This window comes from Ahaetulla prasina, chromosome 1, assembly GCF_028640845.1.
Source record: "Ahaetulla prasina isolate Xishuangbanna chromosome 1, ASM2864084v1, whole genome shotgun sequence".
Taxonomy (NCBI): domain Eukaryota; kingdom Metazoa; phylum Chordata; class Lepidosauria; order Squamata; family Colubridae; genus Ahaetulla; species Ahaetulla prasina.
In genome coordinates this window covers 259,745,989-259,767,734 of record NC_080539.1, presented here as the reverse complement: position 1 = coordinate 259,767,734, position 21,746 = coordinate 259,745,989, and the positions used below count along the sequence as shown (strand labels likewise).

At 38.2% G+C, this 21,746-nt stretch overlaps 1 protein-coding gene across 1 annotated transcript in view; it reads left to right on the top strand.

Moving 5' to 3' along the window:
• The window catches only part of PPP6R3 (protein phosphatase 6 regulatory subunit 3), a 94,688-nt gene that overhangs the window by 54,672 nt on the left and 18,270 nt on the right, over positions 1–21,746 (top strand). Inside the window, exons 11-22 of the mRNA XM_058156550.1 lie at positions 2,896–3,048; positions 4,498–4,647; positions 6,409–6,473; positions 7,737–7,852; positions 9,974–10,059; positions 11,683–11,769; positions 14,460–14,557; positions 16,332–16,386; positions 17,177–17,307; positions 18,722–18,840; positions 19,707–19,854; positions 21,080–21,186. Of these exons, the coding sequence (XP_058012533.1) occupies positions 2,896–3,048; positions 4,498–4,647; positions 6,409–6,473; positions 7,737–7,852; positions 9,974–10,059; positions 11,683–11,769; positions 14,460–14,557; positions 16,332–16,386; positions 17,177–17,307; positions 18,722–18,840; positions 19,707–19,854; positions 21,080–21,186 (1,315 nt within the window). The remainder of the gene's footprint in view (positions 1–2,895; positions 3,049–4,497; positions 4,648–6,408; positions 6,474–7,736; positions 7,853–9,973; positions 10,060–11,682; positions 11,770–14,459; positions 14,558–16,331; positions 16,387–17,176; positions 17,308–18,721; positions 18,841–19,706; positions 19,855–21,079; positions 21,187–21,746) is intronic.

Here is a 21,746-nt window from a genome sequence, read left to right as displayed (position 1 = left end):
GGAAAAGAGGCAGCGAAGCTCTGGCTGTCCCCCGGGAGAAATCGCCCAGTCTCTGCAGCATTGGTCATATGACTGAGTGAGCGTGGCCAGCTTGATGTCACTCACAGCAAGTGCCACCCCACCTTACCCTGAGTGACTTCAAGTTGGCCACGCCCACTCAGTCACATGACCACGAAGCCATGCCCACCAAATAAGCCACACTCACAGAACTGGTAGTAAAAAAATTTGAAACCCACCCCTGATTGAGGCTCAGGCAAGCCAAAAGGTTGGGTACCCATGACTTACACAGTTGTTTGAAATAGCATAGTCAATGGTTTGTGGAGATATTTCTTTGCTTTGCCAGAAATATTTCGCCCAGCCGCCCTGTTCAGGGTGACCCGCTCCCTCCTCCATCTGAGAGCACGGGAGGACCCCTTGCAAGGGCGTGCTGAGCGTGCTGAGGATTTCGGACAATATCTGCGTGATAAAATCGCTCAGATTCGGGGTGGTCTGGACTCTGACTGGGTGGATTCGGGCGGGGTGACGGAGATAGGTCTTGAGGATGTTATCTGGGAAGATTTCGATACTGTTGCTCCTGAAGACATGGACAGGATACTGGGGAGGCTGAACGCGACCACATGTTTATTGGATCTGTGTCCCTCCTGGCTGGTATTGACCACCCGGGAGGTTACATGAGGCTGGCTTCAGGGAATTGTCAACGCTTCTTTGACAGAGGGTGTCTTCCCTGCTGCCTTGAAAGAGGCCATAGTGAGGCCCCTCCTCAAGAAGCCCTCCCTGAATCCAGCTGTTCTAGCGAACTATCGTCCTGTCTCCAACCTTCTCTTTGTGGCGAAGGTTGTAGAGAGTGTGGTGGCGCGACAACTCCCACAGTACCTGGATGAAACTGCCTATCTTGACCTGTTTCAGTCTGGCTTCCGGCCTGGGTACAGCACGGAGACGACATTGGTCGCGTTGGTGGATGATCTCTGGAGGGCTCGGGACAGGGGTTGCTCCTCTGTCCTGGTCCTATTAGATCTCTCAGCAGCCTTCGATACCATCGACCATGGTATTTTGCTGCGCCGGTTGGAGGGGTTAGGAGTGGGGGGCACCGTTTTTCGGTGGTTCTCCTCCTATCTTTCTGACCGATCGCAGACGGTGTTGGCAGGAGGGCAGAGATCGGCCGTGAGGCGCCTCCTATGTGAGGTGCCACAGGGGTCAGTTCTCTCGCCTCTTCTGTTCAACATCTATGTGAAGCCGCTAGGTGAGATCATCCGTGGTTTTGGGGTGCGATGCCATCTGTACGCTGACGATACTCAGCTGTACATTTCCACCCCAAACCATCCCAACAATGCCGCTGAAGTGATGTCCCGGTGTCTGGAGGCCGTGCGGGTCTGGATGGGGAGAAACAGCTCTGACTCAACCTTTCCAAGACTGAGTGGCTATGGATGCCGGCGTCCCGATATAGCCAGCTGACGCCATCGCTGGTTGTTGGGAACGAGTCATTGGCACCCACAGAGAGGGCTCGCAATCTAGGTGTCCTCCTGGATGCACGGCTGTCTTTAGAAGAGCATATGACTGCCGTTGCCAGGGAGGCCTTTTATCAGGTTCGCCTGATACGCCAGTTGCGTCCTTTTCTGGACCGGGATTCTTTATGCATGGTCACTCACGCTCTCGTCACTTCCCGCCTGGACTACTGTAACACTCTCTACATGGGGCTCCCCTTGAAGAGCACCCGGAGGCTCCAACTGTTTCAGAATGCGGCCGCGCGTTGAATAGTGGGAACAACCCGAGCCTCCCATGTAACACCTGTCCTGCGTGAGCTGCACTGGCTTCCGGTGGTCTTCCGGGTCAATTCAAGGTGTTGGTTATCACCTTTAAAGCGCTCCATAGCATAGGACCAGGTTATCTACGAGACCGCCTGCTGCTACCAATAGCCTCCCATCGACCTGTGCGCTCCCATAGAGAGGGTCTCCTCAGAGTGTCATCGGTCAAACAATGTAGACTGGCGACCCCCAGGGGGAGAGCCTTCTCTGTGGGGGCTCCTGCCCTCTGGAATGAGCTGCCTCTGAGGATACATCCACTTCCTGACCTCCGGACCTTCCGCTGCGAGCTAAAGACCTTTCTATTTCATCATGCACGGCTGGCTTAATGAAGTTTTTATTGGGGTTTTATTATAGTCTTATATTCCTTCAGCCTTTAAGTAGTTTTTAATTTTTTTTAACTTTTCTGAGTTGTGCTTTTACCCTGGCTGTAAACCGCCCTGAGTTCTTCGGGAGAAGGGCAGTATATAAATTAAAAAATTAAATTAAATTAAATTAAATTATTAAATTAAATTAAATTAAATTAAATTAAATTTCAGAACTCTTAGACAGTACAAAACATGCTTCAATTGGGAATTGGCAATTGGGAATATGACTTCCACTCTTACAACTCTGTCTCTACTGTCTCTTTGTTTCTTGATTTTCAGCATAACTAGCTAAACTGTTGCACCTCCTTTCCTTAATCATGGCACTTTAGAGAAAGCAAAACTTCCTACTCTGTTCCTAGTGCTTACACATATGTAAGAAAAGCAAAACAACAAATGTATTTCCTTTATTTATATTCTCCAGAGGCCCTGCAGAATCAAATGACGGTGAAAGGATCTTTTGAGTTTGGCTTTTAAAAAAAAATCCTCCTTTGCAATAGAAGTACAACCATAAGTATTTGAAGGAGAGGTTTTTGTTATTGACAATTTATGGAAACACTATAATCTACTTAAACATTTTCAGTATTCCAGAACATAAAACTATAGGAAATAGCCCTTTAAATAAAATTACGTAAGCATTATGCTAAACACAGAATTACGTTCCTGTTACTTAAATATTTCTTCAGGTGTTGGAATTCTATTTTAAATGTTGCATTCCTCTTTTTGTATAGAAAAGTGTTATGAAGACAACATGGGGTGTACTGGATCCACCGGTAGGGAATACCAGGTTAAATGTGATTAGGTTAATATCCAGCCTTCTGCAGACAAATACGAACAATGTCAACCAGGAACTTATAGAGCTCAACAGCATAGGAGTTATACTGGTAAGAAAGCACATATTTTTAGATGTATTTATTTACTTACTTGCTTAAATACTAACAGGATTTATATGACCACGTATTGCATATAATGATTTTAGAAGGCTCACAACAAAGTATTAAAAAGATAAAAAACAGAAGCACTTTTGACTCCCAGGTGCCAGACCACACAGCCTCTGGGCTCAACCCCCAATCTCAGCTGGATTACTGGTGGCCCTTGATTAATGACCACTCCTTCAGTGACCATTCAAACTAGTGGCAGTTCTGAATGAGGGGTAATTATGATTGGTTCTAAAACATTCAGTCTTCACAGTGTCCCTGAAGTCCAGGACTACCTGTATGTAACTCATGGGGGAGACACAATAGTAACCATATATTGTGTTAAACCTATTCCCTGCAGTGCAAAAGAAATTGGGATATTTTCATTTAAAACGTTACCCTTAATGATGGGAGAATTTATTCAAAAAAATTGAGAGGCTAAAGTTAAATCCATACTGCAGGATATAAGGATAACCAGTTTTATTTTTTAATCTTTAAAAGTGCCAAAGTAAACTCTCCAGAAAAGTATGGATCTAGGAGAAAAGCATGGGTGTATTGTTTGGCCACAGAATCATTGTAATTGAAGGACCATGTATATCCTGTACCTCTTATTGTTTCATATTAAATGGAATGAAAAGAATTGACACTTAATCAACATGTAATCTAAGTGTGGGCTGTAACATGGCAGATGTTTGTCTGTTTGAAAGACCCAGTTGATCATTATTATTTCCCTCCTTTTATTTATTTTGGCCAATTCAGAGCAGCTAACACTAACTAAAATATTACAACTTGTTGCTTTTCTGTGAGTTATTAGCCCCACCCAAAGGCTTATTATCCAGAAACCTGGCTCAAAAATACTTCAAGTCTCCTCTTCCTTCCTCCTCCATTGCTCTAGACAATTAATTGCTCCAGCAGCTGATGTATGTAGTGCAAACATTCATACTCAATATACCAAGTCATTTAATCAATATTGGTGGAGGGTGTAACTGAATATATGCTTTTACACACACACATACACACACAAACACAAGCACACACGAAATACTGAAAGGATTCCATAATCCTTATGTCAAAGAAATTCTGACAAAAAGGGCAGTTAGGATTTCTGTAACTGCTTCTGACAAACCTGAGTTCAGCTTCCTTCATTATTATAAAGCAGGGGTGTCAAACTCATGTCATCATGTGACGTATTGTGACTTTCCCCCCCTTTGCTAAAATGGGGGTGGGAGGGGATGGCCAGTGCATGACACATCCAACCCGCAAGTTTGACACCCCTGTTATAAAGAATATCTGAGAGGTTTTTTAAACGAGGAAGAACATTTTTAAAATCACTTTATCAGTGGGGAAAAAAAATATCCAAACATGTTTAGTAAGTGTTATGGATACTTTTGATTCCTGTTTCTTTTTCTCCTGCAGGACATGTTTTTTAAATACACATGGAACAATTTTTTGCATACTCAAGTAGAAATCTGTATTGCACTGATTCTTGCAAGTCCTTTTGAAAGCACAGAAAATGGTACAGTCTCAGATCCAGATCCCACTAGAGGCAACCTTTTGCTGAAACACGTAAGATATTTTCTTGTTTTGTTCTTAAACGTTGCTGCACTTATGTACAGTGGTAGTAAGTTCTCTAATTGAATAATAATTTCAACTATCTTTGAGAGCTTATTACAACTATAATAAGTGAGTGGCAGGATAAAGAAACACATGCTAGCATTATATTTTAATAGGATTCTAATAAATAACCTCTCCACTCCAGACTTAATATACCTCTATTTTTTAACAGAAGTTTTATAGCAAGTATGGAAGCAGAAATGCAAGAAATAACCTTGCCGATTATTTCCCATTCATAAACACTGCATCTCCCTGTTTCCCTGAAAATAAGACAGGGTCTTATTTTCTTTTGAACCCTGAAATAAGGGCTTGTCCTTATTATTGAGGGGTCCGGCAGAGAGAGGATCCCTCTGTGCGCCATCAAGCCCTGCCCCTCCTGTGAGACAATGCAAGCGTCCCAAAGGCATCAAGCCGCGCGAGCGCCTGTTCCCTCCCCTGCTTGCGCACCTCCCTGGCCTCACCACGTTAATGTGGGTGAAGCCAGTGAGCACCTGCTGGAAGTCGCTGGAAACAGAGAAGATGCCGGTCGGGCCAGCCGCCTGCTGCCAAGTCTTCCGGGAGCCGAGGCAGAGAGTCTTCCGGCAACCGGGGCAGAGAGGCAGCGAAGGGCGAAGGGAGCTGCAACCCTACATGGGGAGACAATGCCACCGCTATCCAAGCACTGGGGATGGCTTCCTGTGTGGCTTCCAAACCCCAGCTGGAGGCCGCTGGAAACAGAGAAGAAGCCAGTCGGGCCAGCTGCCTGCTGTTGAATCTTCCGGGAGCCGGGGCAGCCACATGGAGTTAGAACCATAGAGCGGGAAGCGTACTCCCAGAGTGGCTGCTGCCGATGCAGTGTCTTCTGGCAGCAGCCGCTCTGGAAGTGCGCTTCCCACTCTATGGTTTCAACTCTATGCGGCTGCCCTGGCTCACGGAAGACTTGACAGCTGGCAGCCAGCCCGACCAGTTTCTCTGCTTCCAGCGGCTTCCAGCCAGTGTTTGGAAGCCTCAGAGGAAGCCATCCTCAATGGTGGGTGGGCACCACATGGCAAGAAGTGCTTGCGGGGCAGGGGTTTGCAGGCGAGGAGGTTGGATGGATGGATGGATGGATGGATGAATGGATGGATGGGAGGCGGGCGAGCACCAAGAACGCTGGAGAGAGAACAAGAGGCAGCTCCCAATCAGCTCAGCTGATCTGTGGATCGCGATTAAGGGGCCCAGCTGCCATTAGCTGACCGGGGAAGGGAAGGGCTGCCTCCAGTGCTGGCCACGCCCACCCCTTCACTAGGGCTTATTTTCAGGGGAGGGCATATATTTATGCCCATCCCAAAAATCAGGCTTGGCCTTATTTTCAGGATGTCTTTTTTTGGGGAAACACGGTAGTTCGTCTTGTCAGGTTACATAGAGATGATTTGCTCCCCAAAATTTGTCTCCCTCTAAAACTTTAAAAGTTAAGCAGTTACTTGAGGATAGAACACATAATATAATTGTAGTATGTAGTTAATTTGAGTTTAATCTTTATTCTTTCCATTAAACATTGAAAATCAAATGGCAGGGTTGAAGAGAGAGTGTATGTGCATGTGTATGGTGTGTGTGTGTGTGTTGGAAAAATAGTGCTTTTTGCACTGTACAGTTTGATGGCTAGCCAGTCACTGATGTGGTAAATAGTTCTTTTTATTATTTGATCAAGTTTTTTTTATCTTCTGCAAAACTAAGTAATTTTTTTCTTTATAGCTTTTCCTTAAGTGCCATTTAATAGAACGAATACTTGAAGCATGGGATATGAATGAAAAGAAACAGTGAGTAGCAGAAACTTTTCTAACTTTGTACTTTTAAGATACAGTATAAGTATCACAGACATTGACTTACATCCTAACTATAATTAGCAATTTTATATAAGCTCTGAATTTCATACACCTCTTTTTCTTGTGACTTTTTAGGTATGAGATCCCTCCATGAGAACAGATAACATTGTTAATTCTCCTTATTTGCACTGTTTATTATATTTGCTTTAATTAAACACTCACTTTTGTGCACTTTTGTCTCTACGTTTTGGCCATCTTTCCTAATATATACCATATTTTTCAGTGTATAAGACACATTTTTCCTCTCAAAAATGGTTGGAAATGTCTATGCATCTTATACAGCAAATGTTGCTGAAGCCCCGCCTACCTGCAGGGATTGCCGCCATCAACACCCATCTCCATTGCCACCTATCGCTGCCTCCGTGCATCCCATTTTTGGTTTCTGCGCACCCTGTTTTCAGCCTGTTCCAGGCAGTGGCTGCCTATCCCCACCGCCTGGAATGGGCCAAAAATGGGGTGCGCGGATGCGGCAATAGGCAGCAGCAGCGATGGGTGTCAACAGTGGCAAGGAACGGTGGCAATCCCCGCAGTCTGGAACAGCTCATAGGCAGTATTCCAGGAGACAGATCCAACCGCCAATCAGCTGCTCAGGCTAAATCAGGCTAAATCAGGCTGTGCTGAAGCTGACCAGGCTGTTTGCTGCAAGAAGGCAAATTACTAGAAGACAGAGGCAGGGTTTTTTTTTCTTGTTTTCCTCCCCAAAAGCTAGGTGCATCTTATAGTCCGGAGCATCTTATAGTCTGAAAAATACGGTCATTATAGTCTGCTTATAGAAGAAATGTATATTGAAATTAAACCAGAAGAATATGTTTTAATGCAGAATGCTGTTTAAATATTTAATTGTTTAAGAACGCACAAGATTTTTATGTGGATTAAGCTGTCATATTTTATCAAAATTCCAGGTTTTGCACAATATATTTGAATTTCTTACTGAATTCACCCATATTCTAGAATTGCAGTTCTAGACTAAATCATAAATTAAACAGCATAGTGCTGCAGGCTACCACCTCCTCCTTTGGGGGCCCCGACTCCCAAACTTAAAGCTAATGAACTTTGTTGTGCAGTTGCTAGTCTTTAACTGGCATATTATTCTGTTCTATGCTGCTTGAATCAGCCTGTGTTTCTACAAGTCTATAAAATAAAAATGCTATAATTAATTTTTTTGATTGAATAACTAACTTAGTTTAACACTTGCAGAGCTGAAGGAGGAAGACGGTATGGCTACATGGGTCACTTAACAAGAATAGCAAATTGCATTGTGCACAGTACTGATAAAGGGCCAAACTGTACACTGGTGCAGCAACTTATTAAAGGTAATCCATTGTACTTTTGCTTACTGAGTCTTGTGTAAGTGGATCTCACATTTTCATAGGCTCTTTTTACTATCAGTTTTTCTGGATCCGCTATCTCATTTCTTCCTCCGTGTCCTTTCTTAAAAGTTCATAGGATCTGAGGTATTCTACTTCTAAGTGTGATAACTTAGCAAACATCAGACTTGACCAATTTGATTTTTACTCTCAGTGGCTCCAGATGAATAATGTAAACACATGTTTAAGCTAATAGTTGCATTGATGTGTTGTAACAAAATTTAGATGAAGAGGTTTAAAATTACTGTATTTTTCGGACTATAAGACACACTTCTTTGTCTCCCAAAAGGGAGTGAAAATGTCTGTGTGTCTTAAAGACTGAATATTGCTGAAGCCCCGCCCAGGCACCAGTCGGGGTTTTGTTTTTGTTTTTTTGCCTCCACACACCCCTTTTTTTGGCCTTTTTCAGGCCTTTTTTTTTTTTTTTTGGCCTGTTTGGGGCTTTTTTCAGCCCATTTTTGAGGCTTTTTCCAGGCTGTTTTTGAGGCTTTTTGGCCTGTTTTCAATGCTTTTTATGGCCAATTTTTTCAGAAAAAACAGCCTGAAAAAAGCCCTGAAAATGGGCCGAAAAAAGCCTTGAAAATGAGCCAAAAAAGGCTGGAAAAGGCCCGAAAATGGGGCACACAGAAGCCAAAAATTTTTTATAGTTGATTTCCTCTTCTAAATTTAGGTGCATCTTATAGTCAGGTGCGTCTTATAGTCCAAAAAATACGGTACTTCTTGGGAGTTTTTGTTTAACCCAAAAAAGATGTCTTCAGTGTGTCCTCTGCTTGGCTTGATTTTTGAACACTTGCAAATTAATTCGAATCATACAGGGTTTATTTATTTATTTATTTTGGTGCCTTCAAGTCAGTGTTAACTCCTGGTGCCTGTCTGGACTAGTCCCTGCAGTTTTCTTGGCATTATTTCGGAAGTGGTTTGTTACTGCCTTCTTCCTGGGGCTGAGAGCTGGCTCAAGGTCACTCAGCTGGTATCTAAGGTACAAACTCAACAGTCTACCAGTTTTAAGCCTGACACTTTAACCACTACCCCAAACTTCCAATGTAAATCTCTCCCCAAGAGACAGAAATTTCAAATGCACATGAGTAAACACAGGTTTCTTGAGAAGTAGGAAATGCATACCTCCTGCATACAATCAGAACTGTTCCTATAAACTATGATTTGTTTTAAGATTGACCATTCCTTACCATTTATTTATGATGAAAAAAGTTCAGAAGCTGTCTGTGGCCCTGCCAATTATACCATTTATTAAACAAAAGTTAATGAAAAGCACATTAGGCTGAAAAAAAATCTTTTATTTCAGCTTTTCAAAGAAGTCTGGGTAATGTACATGGTAGTGGTACTCCAATTTCCCAGGTTCAAATCGTAGTTCCATTATAATGTGAGAATATTTTATAAGCCTAGTGTTTCATGAACCTTATGTCAACCAATCAAGTTTATTAGGATTTGAAAATAGATCCTAAAATCTTATTTTCTGGTTCTGGAATTGCCTGAAGTGATAGAAGGCAGCTGATATCAGAAGCCCATTGTTTTGCTGCATTTGCCAGTTATATCTCAATAGCAAATTGTCCAAATACCTAGTTATGGAATTAAATAATGATTAAATAATGAGTTTGATTATGAAATAAGCAAAATAAGTTATCACCTAACTTTGGCAACTGTTTGGCTGGTCAATTGATTAATTTTCCACATACTAATGAAGGTACTGTGTAGCTGAACAAATCAGTTCAGTTGTTGAAGATGATGATCCATTAAATCATATCTCTATCAAGGTACCAATTGTAAGAATGATACTTTGGGAACAATGAGTGAAAATTTAAGTTCAGGTACAGAAATAGTCACAGCAGAATTTCTTTCTTGAAATTATAACTTGGAGTTTAAAATCTTGCATACAAATACCAAATGCAATGTAGCACTTTCCTAATTACCTTGGGAAATCAATGTGTATATTTTTAATAATATGTATTAGTAAAATTCAAAATTACATATAAAATAATCTACAGTACCTGGAATGATGACAATCTGCATTCTTGATATTGCCTTTTTTTTTCTTTTTGGACTTTCTAGAACTTCCAGATGAAGTCAGGGAACGATGGGAATCTTTCTGCACAAACTCTTTAGGCGAAACCAACAAAAGAAACACAGTGGATTTAGTAGGTTTTATAAGATGGCATTTGAGAACCACTTCCCTCTTTATTAGACAGAATTTAAATTTTCACTTGTGTTCATTTTTCTGCACTCTATTCATTTAGGTTTTTGTTGTTGCTGAGGCCTTCTTTCTTTGGTTCTGAGTTACTGGCCACTTCCTGTGTTTGTATTACAAAAAAATTACAGTTTCGTAACCTAACTTTTTTCCCTTGGGTTCATTAACTTCTTACTTTTTAAGTATGTTTATCCAGAGTGCCAATTCTAATCCTAATCTCTTATTTAATCTGTTTATCATTCTCCTCTGAGCTATGTGAGATACATTTCATCTGTAAATATAATTGTTTAGGTATTTCGTTCAATATACATTAAATAAAGCTGCTCTGCAGATATAATGATTTTGTTATAAAAGCAAGAGTAGTACAAATACTTTTTAAGGGCAGAAATTAACATAAGAACTGCTTTCATCCACTTATAGATCTATGTTCGTTGTTTTTTTGTCAAATGTTAATTTGGTCACTAGTTCCTGTGTGTTCCTCCACTAGCTTTTTGCTGGTTTTGGATCTAGAGATGACTGAACAAGCAGAGAAGTATCTCTGCTTGAACAGAATATTGCTGTCAACTATTTTTCTGTATAGTTGTGCACAAAGATAGGAAACTATATCAAGATATATATTGATTAGAGCTATAATTCTAGTTCTATTTGTAAATTTGAGTTTTATTTAAGTGTTAGTTTGTTCTTAATCAGTGGAACAGCTTGCTTCCAGAAGTTGTGGGTGCTCCATCATTGGAGGTTTTTAAGAAGAGATTGGACAGCCGTTTTTCTGAAATGATATAAGGCCGTGATGTCGAATCTATGGCACGTGGGCCAGAGGTGGCATGCAGCGCTCACTCTGATGGCAAGTGAGCCGTCACCCCAGTTCAGCTCCCCTGCATGTGCACCTCCCGCCAGCCAGTTGGTCTTTGGGTCTCTGCTGCGCATGCGCGTGTGGTTATAATAATTGAAATCAAATTAATTGAAAAGCAATTCATAGTCTATTACTTAATTCTACATGCTACTTTTATCTGATGTAGCAAGCAAAGAACTATCAGGATAGATACGAATTTAAGGAAAATGTGGTGTCTGTGAGCTTTAAAATTTACATTTAAAGTGAACTTTATTTTGGGGGAAGTATCCAAAACAAAATACTTTTACAACAATATAGAAAACAATTCTAAAAATTAAAAGTATCATATTTTAGCAATAATTTCATAGAAATGGTAGATTGTAACTTTTTCAAGTTTATCTTCCAGGGAGGTTTTTGTCAGTTGAATCCAAGTTAGGTAGGGTGAGGATGTGTTTCAATTAATTCTTCTACATAGGGGAATACTTAGGTTATTTTTCAGTTTTATTACTAGGAAGGTAGTCCTCAGTTTACGACCCCAATTGGGACAAGAATTTCTGTTGCTAAGTAATGCAGTTGTTAAATGGTGCAACGGTCATAACTGTGAGGACAAATCATAAGTCACAAGTTACAAGACTGTTGAAATTCAAACCATCATTAAATGAATGATTGTAAGTCTAGTATGAATTTTTGTAACTGATGTTTATTCAGAACTTTTTTAACATGAATTCCTTACCTTTCTACTAGGTTACTACTTGTCACATTCATTCATCCAGCGATGATGAAATAGATTTTAAAGAAACTGGTTTTTCACAAGATTCTTCACTGCAAGAAGTGAGTTAAACTCTAAGCTATATTGTTTGCATATATTATTTTGCTAAAAGCTTCTGATAAGGTATTTACTTTCAGATTTTGCAGTTGTGTAAGATATTACTGTATTTAAGAAGATAAACCAATTTCATAGAAATGGTAGATTGTAACTTTTTCAAGTTTATCTTCCAGGGAGGTTTTGTCAGTTGAATCCAAGTTAGGTAGGGTGAGGATGTGTTTCAATTAATTCTTCTACATAGGGGAATATTTAGGTTATTTTTCAGTTTTATTACTAGGAAGGTAGTCCTCAGTTTACGACCCCAATTGGGACAAGAATTTCTGTTGCTAAGTAATGCAGTTGTTAAATGGTGCAACGGTCATAACTGTGAGGACAAATCATAAGTCACAAGTTACAAGACTGTTGTAACTTCAAACCATCATTAAATGAATGATTGTAAGTCTAGTATGAATTTTTGTAACTGATGTTTATTCAGAACTTTTTTAACATGAATTCCTTACCTTTCTACTAGGTTACTACTTGTCACATTCATTCATCCAGCGATGATGAAATAGATTTTAAAGAAACTGGTTTTTCACAAGATTCTTCACTGCAAGAAGTGAGTTAAACTCTAAGCTATATTGTTTGCATATATTATTTTGCTAAAAGCTTCTGATAAGGTATTTACTTTCAGATTTTGCAGTTGTGTAAGATATTACTGTATTTAAGAAGATAAACCAATTTCATAGAAATGGTAGATTGTAACTTTTTCAAGTTTATCTTCCAGGGAGGTTTTTGTCAGTTAAATCCAAGTTAGGTAGGGTGAGGATGTGTTTCAATTAATTCTTCTACATAGGGGAATATTTAGGTTATTTTTCAGTTTTATTACTAGGAAGGTAGTCCTCAGTTTACGACCCCAATTGGGACAAGAATTTCTGTTGCTAAGTAATGCAGTTGTTAAATGGTGCAACGGTCATAACTGTGAGGACAAATCATAAGTCACAAGTTACAAGACTGTTGTAACTTCAAACCATCATTAAATGAATGATTGTAAGTCTAGTATGAATTTTTGTAACTGATGTTTATTCAGAACTTTTTTAACATGAATTCCTTACCTTTCTACTAGGTTACTACTTGTCACATTCATTCATCCAGCGATGATGAAATAGATTTTAAAGAAACTGGTTTTTCACAAGATTCTTCACTGCAAGAAGTGAGTTAAACTCTAAGCTATATTGTTTGCATATATTATTTTGCTAAAAGCTTCTGATAAGGTATTTACTTTCAGATTTTGCAGTTGTGTAAGATATTACTGTATTTAAGAAGATAAACCAATTTCATAGAATAGAAAGTTGGAAGTGACCTTAGGCATCATCTAACTTGTTGACCTGTCCAGCCTCTGATAACACAAGCGAGGAAAAACTGACTACATTATGTGGCAACCTCTTCCATTGTCCAACAACATTTTACAACCAAGCAATCCTCCTGTTTCTTGTAGTCAAGTCAGACATTTGGGAACATGTTTTAAAAGTGTAGCTTGGAGAATAGCATGCACACTACTTATATCTGTATGGTTTTCCTCTTGATTTCTGTCAGTTCCCTGTTCAGACGTTATAGCTTGGTTATTGGAGACATTTCATTACTTGACTCACTGACATCATTAAGTTTAGTGAATGTGGCGTTTGGAGTAATGAAACATAAGTGAGCAAACAACCAACTCAGAGAGCACCAAGGACCCTAGAGTTCAACTCTGAACTACATACAGTATATTTTCCTTTGACGGAATTAAAATCTCTTTTAGAGTCAATAGGATCTCAATGCTGCATTCTATGCTCTCTTCTATGGGATAGCAGTGTACTCATAGTCTGCCTTCGCATGGACTAGAAAGCAGTATAACTATTCACGTAAACATAAAGCCCTGATCTACAAAATTATTGATTATAGTAAATTCTCTAATAGTCCTTTAGGGTTCAGTGTCATATTAAAAACTACTCATTGTCTAGAAGAAGCTCATGCATATAATCCAATTGAATAAACAAAACCATCAAACTTCCTAGATCAGAAAAGTAAAATATGTCCCCCCAAAAAGATAGTTTTTTGTTTTATGCATATAAATACATACAGTAGAGATGGTGTTAAATGAGCTTTAGGCAGTAATGAGTTTCATATCATTCCTCATTTCAGTATGGGGATGCAGTCACTTACTTTTGGCTGTATCCTTAAATAGGAATTTGACAAACTTTAGGTATTGGGAAGATGCCAGAAATTCACTTTAAGTGTAATTCTAGAAGAAACTTTTTTCCCCTCCACATTTCTTATATTTTACCAAATATTCTAGTAGGATTAGTCTTGTAAACTGGGTTTTTTTTAAAGTAATAGTAGCACTCTTTGTTACTTTATATCTTCCATCTATAACAAAACAAAACATAAAACCCCCTTATATCTATTAGTGAGATTAGTGGTGGTGCCATCAGCTGTAATTTTAGTATTCAATTGTAAAACAGTCACCCCCTAAACTCCCAAATTACATACATCTGATATTGACAAAACAGCCCTATCCATATGTGGTATATGTATATATGTATGTATGTGCATGCACACACATATGATATGTATTTGCAATGTAATGAAAGTATTAGTGGAGCAAATTGGGCAAATAGTATTTAGACTATTATTAGAATCATTATATCACTGTCGTTGGTCCTGGGATTGCCAGGCCTTTTCTGATTATCAGATGCAACAAATGACGTCCAATTTTATTGACCAGTTTGGCTTCAATGATGAGAAGTTTGCTGATCAAGATGACATCGGCAAGTAAGTACAGTCCTGTTTTAAAAGTTACTTTTGTTTTCCATGTCTTGCATCACAGTGGTTATTCATTACCCCTGAAAACAATAAAATGCTGTTTATTTAGTTTTGTTACATAGATATTTAACCCTTTTGTATACTCCAAAAGAAATCTCCTTATTAATTTGTAATTAATTTAGAAAGCAATTTTTTTTTGTGACCCTTACTAAAAAAAACCAAGTTTAGATTCGTTTTATGAGGTCCTTTCTCTTAAGTGTCAAGATAAGTTCTAGAACTTGGGATATATCATGACCTGGTTTGAAAAATATCTGGGTTTGTTGGCATAATGGATGCAATCTATGGGACCCATATCTCTGTATTTGGAACCACAGAATCACTTTCATGTGGAATGGGCAATTATTTGCATATGATAAATAAAAATAAATTAGTACTTGCAAGCTAAAAAAAATTGTTTTTCCTTATGTGATGAATTCAATTGGACTGAAATAAACTTTCACCCACCATCTACTATATTACACATTCTTATGACTTTTTAAATTTTGCTAGATTAATTTGTCTATCTCTTATTTAGCTTGTTTGTTGAGAAAATTATTCAGACAAGTTGTCACTCTCTTGGAATATTTCAATAATAAAATGGGTCAATTGACTGCTAAAAGTTCCCTACAATTAAAATGTTTAAAAGCACAATTCAAGCTGCATATAAGCAATCGCTCATACACAAAGCTAACCTACAACTAACACAATGTTTATGCACATTCTGATGTTTTTTCACAAACTAAATTAAAATCAGAAAACAGCTAAATATTGATTTCCAAATGCATATGATGGCAGCTGTTGTGTGAGATAGGCAAGGTTTTTTTACTTACACATTTGAAATTCAATAATTTGGATTATGTTCTGTTTTAATTTGGATTTATGAAATGCATCAGTGTAACTGCACACATTCCAAGAAAATCTGTATCAAAATCTGTATTCCAGATCCAGAAACATTATGAATGCAAATATTGCATATCAGAATTTTGGCATATTAAAATTATAATTTTGAAAACATTTCTGACAGCCTGAGCATAACCATTCTTGGAATGGTAGACCTAACGTTGTTTTTCTGCTGACATCCAGAAGAAGTTTGGTAGCAACATAGATTATTTCATTTCCCTTCCCATAGAATTATCCAAGAGTGTCCATATTATCACATTATTGAAGGGAATACTACTGCTAGAAGTGATGCCTGTCATTGAGACAAGTGAGTTTAATCCTTGTCCTATTTGAGCTTGTTTAAAGAGCTTTTAGCTTAATATATTAGCAATCAAGCTGCCTGCTCATCTTTAAAGATGTAATGTACAACACCTTGACATATTATAGTTACTAACAGACGCGTAAGTCAAATCCTTTGCAAGCTCTATTTAACTGTTAATCATATATGCAAATTGCAATGACTTGTGTGTCTGCAGTGATGCATAATTTTTAAACCTAGCTACTTCATACCACCCTCAGAGGTAAAAATATTTTGAAGGTATGCATTTCCTTTTGAGATACCCTTGATAAAGGAAGAAGCAGTGTTAGGCGTGAGGTTTATCATGATCTGAAAAAAAGATTCAAGTTTCATTTTCTCAAGTAATTTATATGGGCTATTTCAAAAGGCTTAAAATTTTGTGCTAGGAAAGTATTTCAGGGTGTTTTTTTTTAGATATGTAAAATTATTAAATGAAGTACTTCAGTATATCCTATAAAGTGATACTTCCTTTTTGTTTTACTGCCTAAATTTGTACTTTGTTCACAGTGTTTCTTTTGATCGTGTATCAGATATCAATTTTACCCTCAATACAAATGAAAGTGTAAGTATTTTTCAATTTTACTCTCAATAGAAATGAAAATGAGTACTCTGAATGAGAACTAGCCTGCTCCACCGCCTGCTGGTGTACTTTAAAAGAGTATAATTTTAACAATAGAAACTCTACTGCTGTATTCTTTACAGAAGAAATAATTAGAGGAAACATTTTGTATAGCAATAGCACTTAGACTTATATACTGCTTCACAGTGCTTTACAGCCCCCTCTAAGTGGTTGTTGCCCCCAACAATCTGGGTCCTCATTTTACCCACCTCAGAAGGATGGAAAGCTGAAAAGAACTTCTGTTTCCTTATAGTTTATTTTCTCTATCCCAAAATCGGTCACATATCCTTCCAAAATGGGGGAGGGGGGGAGAAATAACATCCCCAGCCTGGATTAAACAATTTTTACATCAATAAGAAGACTAATGCCTACACAGTTTTCAGGCTGACTGTTTTCTCATAAGGGATAGGCCTTTGCTCCCTTACATGCAGATAACACAACAAAGAGCAGGAAAATCTGGAATTCTTGTGTTCTTATTTTAATATATCCCCCCCCCTTTCTCTATTAAGTCTAATTTGAGATTAGAGATCAGGCAAGCAGGTACTTGGAGGGAGGGACAACTAGAAACATTCGACATGACAACTTCATCCAACCTACAGAAAATTATTTGAACCTTGTTTTTACACCTTAGGAGGTTTTTGCCTATATGCACACACACATATTTGCACCACAGACAGTGCATGATAAATAAAAAGTCATTATTTATTAATAGTGCTCTTTTTCACATGTTCAGGGCAACATTGCTTTGTTTGAAGCATGCTGCAAGGAGAGAATACAGCAATTTGATGATGGTGGCTCTGATGAAGAAGATATTTGGGAAGAGAAACATATTGCTTTTACTCCAGAATCTCAGAGAAGATCCAGGTAATCTTCAAATACTGTAGCAGAAAAAAATTATTTTGTTGTTGTTGTTATTGTTGATAGCTAACCACGACCCCTTACTGAATCATCTCTGTCAGAAATATAGGTGACAGAGCAAATTTTGACCTTTAGCACTGCCTCCTTTTTATGTTGCCCAATGGTTAGAGGCCTTCTGAAATATAATAGCTGAAAACAGAACCCTTCATAGCTTCTTATGGCATGGGACTTACATACTTTAAATTCATTAATTTAATTTAATCTGTCAAGATATTTAGGATAGTGTCTGATCAGATTTTTTTGGAGATCACTTTTAAAATTAATACAAAGAAGACTTCAGTTGGCCAGCTACTTTCTTGAGCTTTCCCACTAACAAAATCTAATAAAAAAGATGTTCAGTAGAGTCAATTAAGTTATACATTCCTTCTTATGAAAAGAAATGGCTCTTAAAGTTACATGAGCTGCACTGGCTCCTAGATGGCCTCCAGATGCAAATTCAAGGTGCTGATTGTCACTTTAAAGACCTACATGACATGGGTCAGATCACCCATGGAACTACCTATCCCAATTGTTTTTGCCTCTTCCATTAATTCTGATGGAGCGGGCATGCATGTCCCATCAGTGAAGCAGTGTCACCTGGTAAGGTCAGAAAGTGTAACCTCTCTGTCATGACAACTGTCTTATGAAACACCCCGCCCCACCCCACCCTGGGGTGGCACTGCCTCATTAGCCTTTCAGAAGCCTGTGAAGACCTGGCTCTTGGACTCTGGCATGGTATAGTTTTGTTGAATAGGTTGCTGATGTAATTTTAAAGGCTCAACCCAGTTTTTAAAATTACTTTATATAGTTTAGTTATATTTTATTTACATACACTGCCCAGAAATGCCTGGCTAAAATTGTTAAATAACTAGATTTTTCATTCCAGGGCCTAGTGACTTTACAAGAGTCCATATTCCTCTGTATGATTCCTTTGGAACTTGCCTGATATTATCTAAGTAGCAAACATAACAGAATGTCTAGTTTTGCAATGTTGTTTAAGTACACTGTAATTGTGTTCATAGGTTTCAGGTTTATCAATGTGACTCTTGAAACAGTGGCTCATGATGAAGCCTGAAAAAGGTTGAGTACTTTAACGAATAGCAGAGAGCTGCTCTGCTTGTGTGAGGGCAAAACACTTTGTAAAATATTTTCTGAAAATGCTATTATTGAATGGCCCTAAAATCAGTGGATGATCAACCATCAGTTCAGCGAAAAAGTCCTCTTTGTAGCATTATATAATGTTAATGAACAAGGGGGAAGAATCAGTCAGACCTCTTCTCCTATTCTTAATCCGCCAAAGTTTTTAAGTTTTAAAAATGGTTACATAATAAGTGAAGGGGAGGAAATTCATGTTATATTTCTCTTTCATTAAAATAAAAAGTTCAGGCAGTACAGACAGTGAAGAGAGTACAGATTCTGAAGAAGAGGATGGAACAAAGCAAGACCTGTTTGAATCAAGCACCAATACAGAAGATAAGATGGAAGTAGATTTGAATGAAAGTAAGTAGGTTTTTTCACACAGTTTCTCAAGCGTTCAAATTCAGATGCAGGAATTGCATTGTCCTTACTGGATTTTTTCATTTATTTATTTTTTAAAAAGTGGCCTTTGGCCTTCTTATTTATTTTTTTATTATTTCTACTTCCTCATGTTAACTCCATAAAAATAAAATGGAAGAATTTTACATCACTTCTGTTATTCTTATTGCTGCCTTGGACCAAGATGGACCAAACTCAGCATTTAATGTATCACAATGCAAGGACAATGTATGGATGTACAGCAGTGGTGAAATCTAAATTTTTTTACCACCGGTTCTGTGGGCATGGTGTGGCTTGGCAGGCATGACAGGGGAAGGATACTGCAAAATCCCCATTCCGTCCAGACTTCTGGGGGAAGGATATTGCAAAATCTCCATTCCCACCCCACTCTGGGGCCAGCCAGAGGTGGTATTTGCCGTTTCTCTGAACTGCTAAAATTTCCGCTACCGTTTCTCCAGAACCTGCTGGATTTCACCCCTGATGTACAGAGGGAACATGTGCACACCCCTTCTTCTCTCGGTATTTTTGGCTTGTCGCACCTGGCTGTCTGTAGTGAAAGACAACCTGTAGACATTTTCCATTATAAATGAACATGCGTAAAATGTAAAGAGGTACATTCTAAAATGACACAATTTTTGTAAAATTGAGTTGCTTAAATATGATAATGGTAGAATGAATAGTTGTAAATGGTTCTATTTTTTTCTCAATATTCATAAAAGTAAAAGTTGACAAATTTTTCCCCTGATTTTGTTTAAAACTTAAACAAGCTGCCTTGCTATAGGTTTAGTATTAGAAACTAATATATTTGTAATGTTACATTTTTTTTCCAGCACCTAATTGGTCAGCTAACTTTGATGTTCCTATGGAAACCACACATGGCACTAATCTGGATTCTGTTGGATCTGATGTATGGAGTACTGAGGAACCAATGCCAGCAAAAGAAACTGGTTGGGCTTCCTTTTCAGATTTCACTGTAAGGTAGGAAAGTTTTGTATTCCTGCAAAACCAATAGCCTCCCACCGACCCGTGCGCTCCAATGTCAACTGGCGACCCCCAGGGGGAGGGCCTTCTCTGTGGGGGCTCCTGACTTCTGGAATGAGCTGCCTCCCGGGATATGTCAACTCCCTGACCTCAAGACCTTTCGACGCGAGCTAAAGACCTTTTTGTTTCATCGCGCGGGGCTGGCTTAATGTAGTTTTAATGTGGGTTTTATTATAGTTTTAGTCTGTTTCGGCCTAATCGAATTAGCTTTTTAAAATGTTTTTAAATTTTTGTGAAATCTGTTTTTATTTGCCTGTAAACTGCCCTGAGTCCTTCGGGAGAAGGGCGGTATATAAATTAAATAAATAAATAAATAAATAAACAAGGAAAAAACATATATTTTATTTTCATATATTTTATATTTGAAATGATAGCATTAGCTCATTCGTTTGCTTTGGCATCTTTTAAAAGTGTAGCTGTAGTAATAGATTAACATGTTTAGGTAAAAAATATCTATCTGTTGTGCAATTTGATAAAAAAAAAATGGTTGGCATTATTTGAGTCCCAAGTCAGTTTTTTGTCACTCATCCCAAAATCATATTGCAGAAATTCATCAATAAAGTGCAGAATTGTAGTATCATTTTTCCCCAGAAAAAGAACCATTCTACAAAGAAAATCTTAGTTTCTAAAAATAAAAACCTAACGTCATTGACCCATTAATTTTGTGCAAATTTCATTTCTGTGCAGAAAATCTTGGATAAAAGGATAAAACAAGCAGCACTAACATTTTCTTCCCTGGCCCTTCAAGAAGTGCTTCTCTCTTCATTTTCTTTCTATCCTCTTCTCTCAACCATTATCCTCCATTTTTCTGCATCTTGTTCTGTTTTTGTTTTCTGGATTAAAAAATAATCTATAGCTGATTAGCCATCTGTTTTTCTTCCATGTGTTAATTGAAAGGTGAGGATTCAAAGAAAGGATAGTTTAGCTTTCAAAATTTATATAAACTCTATAAGGTCTCAAATGCTCATTGATATTTACCGGTAGATTGCCTTTATTTGCTGCTCAATTACATATATACTTACATATAAATATATTCTAGAATCCTGTTCCAAATAGTTACTATTATCATACAGAAGTGACCAACTGAATTCTATCTTGTATACTCCTTGCACAAAATAATTGAAAATGTGATTCATCAACTTATTTTATTTTATTTTTAAAGTTCAAAAGATTCTTTGAGAAGTAACTCACCTGTGGAAATGGAAACCAACACCGAACCAGTGGATCCTTTGAATGCAAATGTAGTTGCCCTTGTGACCCAGCCAGAAAGTAAGAGCTCAGAAATATTTTGATTAATAATGTGTGGCATTAGACTCAGCATATTCCACTGATGAGAGAATGCCATTTTACAGGACCTTGGAATTGGTCCTCCTCTGGAGTTGTATCTGCTATCTCCCTAAGCCTGCCATCTTTTATGAAACCCTGGCTCCATCAGTAGAGCTTGGGCAAAGATGATTTTTGACCCCAGTTTGGTAGAAAGTGAAAAGAAAATGTTAGAGAACTTGACAATGATTTATCAGTGTAGTTTTCACAACAGTTTCATTTCTCTGACATGGGTTCTGAAGACTTTCATTATTATTTTTGTTGGATTTTTGTTGATGATTTAAACAGAATTAATTATTTTTAAATTTTTATTTATTAATTAAATATTTATGCTGCCCTCCTCCCCATTCTTACTTGTCGTCCAGAGTTGCTATTGTGACAATAAGTTCTCAGTAAGAGTTTACTACTAATCGGTTAAATACATGAAAGTTTATTCTCCTTATTGCTGACAGTTCTATACAGCTCAGCACAGAATAGAGGAGTAATACAGATATAAAATAAAAAAT